The sequence below is a fragment of the Bison bison genome, unplaced genomic scaffold (assembly GCF_000754665.1).
Source record: "Bison bison bison isolate TAMUID 2011002044 unplaced genomic scaffold, Bison_UMD1.0 scf7180017845395, whole genome shotgun sequence".
NCBI classification, from domain to species: Eukaryota; Metazoa; Chordata; class Mammalia; order Artiodactyla; family Bovidae; genus Bison; species Bison bison.
Genome location: NW_011475968.1, coordinates 14,382 through 19,800, shown reverse-complemented (window position 1 = coordinate 19,800; position 5,419 = coordinate 14,382). Strand labels below are relative to the sequence as shown.

The 5,419-nt window shown below is 67.9% G+C and overlaps 2 protein-coding genes across 2 annotated transcripts in view; both read right to left on the bottom strand.

The window, feature by feature from the left end:
• Positions 1-585: 585 nt before the first annotated feature.
• On the bottom strand, positions 586-5,383 carry LOC104984453 (testis-specific serine/threonine-protein kinase 2-like). Its single transcript, XM_010834168.1, is given in 2 exon segments — positions 586-1,300; positions 1,303-5,383. Coding segments are annotated over 2 exon segments (1,074 nt in total). The 5' UTR covers positions 1,787-5,383; the 3' UTR covers positions 586-710.
• Positions 4,799-5,419, bottom strand: part of LOC104984458 (testis-specific serine/threonine-protein kinase 1-like) — a 2,669-nt gene continuing 2,048 nt past the window's right edge. Inside the window, exon 2 of the mRNA XM_010834184.1 lies at positions 4,799-4,937. Within this exon, the coding sequence (XP_010832486.1) occupies positions 4,799-4,937 (139 nt within the window). The remainder of the gene's footprint in view (positions 4,938-5,419) is intronic.

Sequence of the window (5,419 nt, the reverse complement as noted above, 5' to 3'; positions counted from 1 at the left end):
GGAGCCCCTCGTGCGGGGAGCAGGCAGGCCCCAGCAGGCCACCCTCGGGCTCCCTGGAGGCTGCCTGGGGTCCTGCTGGTCTGCGCTCCTCCACATGGAGCTCCTGCAAGTTCCTGGGTGGAGCCCTGGCTGGGCACCAAGGGGGCAGGGCTGGGGCCGCGGGGTCAGGAAACGGCTGCTTTTGATGCTTTGTCCCAGGGTGGGCGTGGGCCTGAGGGAGCCCCAGGAAGTGTGTCAGAGGTCTGGAGGGGCCGAGTGAGATGCAGAGGGCACGCTCCAGGCAGGGCCATGCCTGGAGGGAGTGGGAGGGGGGCTGCGAGAAGTTCTAAAGGGCCAAAGGGCAGGCAGGCATTGAGGATGGCCTGCCTAAGGGGCGCGAGCGGGGTGGGAGGGCAGCAGGGGCCTGGTGGGAGGCTGCAGACTCTGTGCCCACGAGGCCAGCTCCCCAGAGCCCCCGGGCCACAGGGAGTGGGTGCTGAGTCCCAGAGAAAAAGACTCCGCGCGCCTCTCTGCTATATACTGTGGTTTATTTGGTGGTCAGGGTTTAAGGTCTCTGCTACGAAGTGGAAGAAAGCTCACAGAACGTAATCAAAATAGCGGTTTAATTGACGGACTTTACTTGTTCTCGCACCTGTGGCTTCTTCGGCTCCTACCGCCCACTCAGCCCACGGGGCGCTCGCAGCGCCTCGCCCCCCGGGCCCTCAGCACCGCTAGGTGCTCGCCTTCCCCACCTCAGCTCCGGAGACGTGGGGGTCCTTCGCCCTGGAGGCTTCGGCCAGCCGCTCCTCCACGCGGTCCTCGGTCTCGGGCACCACGAGCAGCCGGTGCTGGGTCTTGGCCCCCAGCTTGTGGTCGGGCCGGTGCTCGGGCCGCGAGCCGGGCCGCGGGTCCAGCTTGCAGTCAGCCCGGTACTTGCCCTCGCCCTCCCGCTTGAAGGAGGCGGAGGGCATGGCCTTGGGCTTGGGGGGCTGCAGCCACGCGTGGCTGAGGATCTCGTCGATGTGCAGGCGCCGGGTGACGTCCGGCTGCAGGATGCGGTAGATGAGGTCCTTGCACTCACCCGTCAGGTTCTTGGAGCGCGGGAAGTCCACGCGGTGCTCCTTCTGGATGCGCAGCATCTTCTTGATGTCGGAGTCGTCATACGGCATGGAGCCGCAGACCATGATGTAGAGAATCACGCCCAGGCTCCAGATGTCGTACACCTTGGGCTGGTAGGGGATGCCCTGCAGCACCTCGGGGGCCGCGTACGCCGCCGACCCGCAGAAGGTCTTGCTCAGCGTCAGCCGGCCGCTGCCGTCCGCAGGCAGCGCTTGGAGAAGCCAAAGTCGGACAGCTTGATGTTGAAGTCCTTGTCAAGGAGAAGGTTCTCGCACTTGAGGTCTCGGTGGACGACGTCCAGGTCATGGCAGTACTTGACGGCCGAGGACAGCTGCCGGAACATCTTGCGCGCCACATCCTCGTGCAGGGCCCCCCGGCACTTGATGAACTCAAGGAGGTCGCCCTGGACGCCGAGCTCCATGACGATGTAGATGCGGCCGTCGGACGTCTCAAAGATCTCGTAGGTCTTGATGATGGAGCGGTGGTTGACGGTCGCCAGGATGTCCATCTCCCGGGGCAGGAATCTCTCCACGAAGTCCGTGGGCGTCTTCTTGCGGTCGATGATCTTGACCGCCACGTTGAACTTGAGGCGCTCAGAGTAGGCGGACTTGACCTTGGCGTAGGAGCCCTTGCCCAGGTTGATGCCCACGATGTAACCCTTCTTCCTCAGGACCGCGGCATCGTCCATGGTGCCCAGAGCGGCCTGCGCCGCTGCCCTCTACATCCCCTCCCCACGCGGACCAGCGGGCATCGTCCTTGTTTGTGCTGCGGGGAGCCGTCTGGCCAGGCTGGGCCTGCACTTGGAGGTGTGGAACGCCCAGCATTGTCCCTGCGTGACTTCAGCCTGTGAAGTCATAAAGCCAGGCTGCCTGGAGTGGGAACTGGGTGGGGGGACAGGCCCTGGAGCCCTGGAAGGCTGACTGGGCTGGCAGAGCCCCACGGCCCCCTAGGAAGGGAGGAAGCTGGCGCCCAGAACTGCTTCGAGCTCGCCGTGCCGCCCTGTGCTGAGTCAGGCCAGGGCCGCCCAGGTCCAGCCAGCATGCCAGGCCCCTGCCGCTTCCCTCTCCTGGGCGTGGGGCTGACCCCGCAGCGGATCCTGTCCCTCAAGGGAGGGCTGCCTTCCCACCGCTGCCTTGAGGTGGGATGAGCACCACCTCGGGCTGGCCCTGGGAGGGGCCACCCGATCCCGGGGGGCGAAGGCGGCTGTCTACGGTGGAGGGAAGCTCGGACTCTGTGAGTGCCCAGCCCAGTGGCCTGGAGTGCTGGTGGGCTGGCGTTCCAAGGGCAGGGAGAATTGAGGTCCAGGCAGGGAAGGGCCTGGGGGAGGTGGACATTGTGAGAATGGATGGGTCCCGGCATCGGGGTTGGGGGATGTGGAGGAGAGGGTCGGGGGGTCTGATCCCCGCTTTAAGACAGGTCCTGCGAGAGCACATAGCCAAGGGTGGCCAGAGCCTGTGACCGGGCAAGGGGCGGCTGGCCAGGGCAGGCCAGTGGGGAGTGCACTCAGTGGGCGGGCCCCGAGGCCGGGGCTGGGGGCTGGGGAGAGCCTTTGTGAGCGCTGGGAGCCTGGGCAGGCATGTCACCTTCGCATCTTAGAGTGTCTCTGCATCTGGAAACAGCGTCAGCCTGCTTTGTTCTCGCCCTGGGAACCGCGGCCCCGATCGGCGCAGGTCCTTCCCCAGCCCGGTGTTCACTTGTCCTCGTGGCCTGTCGCCAGGACAGGTGCTCGGGGGAGGGGCGTCCTGTGTCTGGGTGGGTGGGAGTGACCCAGAAGCCCCGTGCCAGGGTCCAGTGGGGCTTGCCAGCTGCTGGGAGGGGAGTGTGCACACACACCTGGGCTTCACAGAGCTCCCTGCAGGAGGTCCACGTGGAAGGCCCCCGAGCAGGGCAGCCAGGCCCAGAGGCCAGCAGCAGGGACCTGCCCGCGCCTGCAGTGTCCTGGGGGCTTCGATAGGAACCAGGGAAGCTTCAGAGGGGCCAGCTGTGAGGCCCCCAGGCCCGCCCCCCTCCCCGCCTGTCTCCCTCACCCCCAGGACTGTCGGGGTTGCCCTTTGCTGTTGTTCCTGCTCCCCATGCCCTCCCTCGCCTGGGATGCCATGGTCTCTGGTTCTCCGGGGACGCAGGCCTGCAGACTCAGGCGAGCCGCAGGGGCCCTGCCCAGAATGTGTGTGCCGGACTGCCGGGGCCCCCGGGGCGGGGTCAGACTGGACGGGCTTCAGGGTGCTCCTGGCTGCAGACCTCTGAGTGCCAGGCCGCAGGCCCTGGGACGCTGCCCTTGGAGCTTTGAGGGTGGGTGACAGGAGTGGGCCCTGCCTTCCCGGGGCCCAAGGTGGCTCAGCGTCACCCAGCGTGTGAGTGCCCTGCGGCTGGGTTATAGCAGGCACACACAGCTGTGGACTCGGGGAGGCTGAGGGCTGAGGTCAGGCCCCGCAGATGACGGGGACAGAGGTGCCACTGAGGGTCTGAAGGGCCAGGTGGTGAGAGAGTGTGGGGTGGGAGGTGCACGGCTGGCCCAGAGGCTCCTCCGGGGGTAGCTGTGGGGGCTGAGCCTGTCTGGGGCAGTGGCGCGGCTCAGGCCACCTCAGGAGGGCCTCGCAGTGGGGCCTGCTCCGCGCTGGGTGGGTTCAGGCAGCCACCCACCCCCTCTGAGCGGTGCCCCCGCCTGGGAAGCACACAGCTGGTGCTCCTTCCCGAGGCCCCTCCCTGCAGCTTTGACCCTAGGTCCCAATGATCACTGCTGACCCGGGGAGGAGTTTGCAAGCTTCCCGGGGGGTCTGAACCCCTGCTGGCCCCACGCACCCTGGAATCCTGCTCCCCCACCGGGCAGGCGTGTGACCACCGCCAGGACTGCTCCATCTTGGGCCCTCGCCCGCCTGCCCTGGCAGTGGCCCCCAGAGGCTTCGTGTGTGGAGGCTGCGGCCCCTTGGCGGAGCCTGGAGAGGTGGGCAGGGGCTCAGGGACCGGTCCGCCAGCAGGGCTGGGGCCCACGGTGAGCGGCCGGGCAGCCAGGAGGAGGCCAGACCCAGGAGGACCTCAGGGGCCAGGTGTGGAGATCCTTCCTGCAGGCAGGGGAGCTGGACTGGGTGCAGGAGGGAGGCCTCGGCTCCTGCGGGAGGTGACAGGGACACGGGGGTGCGGGGGGCCCAGGCGGCGGCCACGCTGTGATGCCCAGGGGTGTGGCTGTGGCCATGAAGGGGCTGGGTGGGGGTGGGGGGAGGGGCCATCTGCAGCCCTGTTCCCTTGGTGCGCCACACCCGCAGGTCCACGTGTGTCCGAGCACAGGCAGATCAGAAGAGGAAGCGGCAGCCGCTTACAGCCAGGTGAGGGCCACTTGGTGGGTGGGCCCCCGTGGCTGGCAGTGCCCCCGCAGGCCTGCTCCCCCGTGGACACCCCGGCCACGCGTGAGAGGAGGCCTGTGCCCCGTGCTCGCCAGCATCCGCTTACCCGCGCTGGTGGGAGCGTCACCCCTGGGACAGCTAGCTGGGACCAGAGAGGAGCAGGAGGGTCCTGCTCAGTGATCAGGGGACATGCAGGCCCGGGGGCGGGCCAGGCAGGGATGCTCCGGGCGCTGTGGGGAGCGGGGTGCTGACTGGGTGTGGGGCGGACCCTGGAGCCAGAGCAGGAGGAGGAGAGGGGCCCTGAGGGAGGCCCCCCACAGGCAGGCAGCCTCGGGGGCGGCTGAGGGCCGGGAAAGCCTGCCCTAGCCCCCAGCCCGCAGCCCCCACGCCGCCTCCCGCACAGATTCACGCTTGTGGGCCCCACGCTTGAAGCAGCGTTTTCCTTGCTCGGCTCTCCCTGGTCCAGGGCCTGAGACCGTCGTCAGCGCTGGACACGTGGGGCTGTTTCCCCAGCGGGAGGTGAAACGCGGTGTGGCCCATGGAGGGGGCCACGGGGGTGCAGGGTCCTCTCCCTGGGTGACCAAAGCCAGCAGGGCACACACAGCGACCCCGGGGGCTGCAGTAATATAGTGATTTATTGCTTCTCTAGCCACGTGAGTTACCAAGTTCAAAGGGAGGGGAAGAAACACGAAAATAGCGGCACGTCTGGGACCGTCTTCCTTCTCGGCTGGTCCCGCGGCCTCTCTGGAGCTCGGGCTCAGGGCCCCAAGCTCGGCCTCATTCCCTGCTGGCCGCCCGGGCCGCAACAGGCGGGCTAGGCGTGCGTCTCTGAAGGCTGCGGGGGCGCCCCCTCCTCGGTCTTGCTGGGCTGCTCACTGGGCAGACCCACGGCCTCTGACTGCCGGGACACCTGCACCATTGCCATCTCCTCCTCGGGGCTCGGCTCAGCCCGGGGCTCGGGCCGCGCCTCTTCCCGGGGCTCC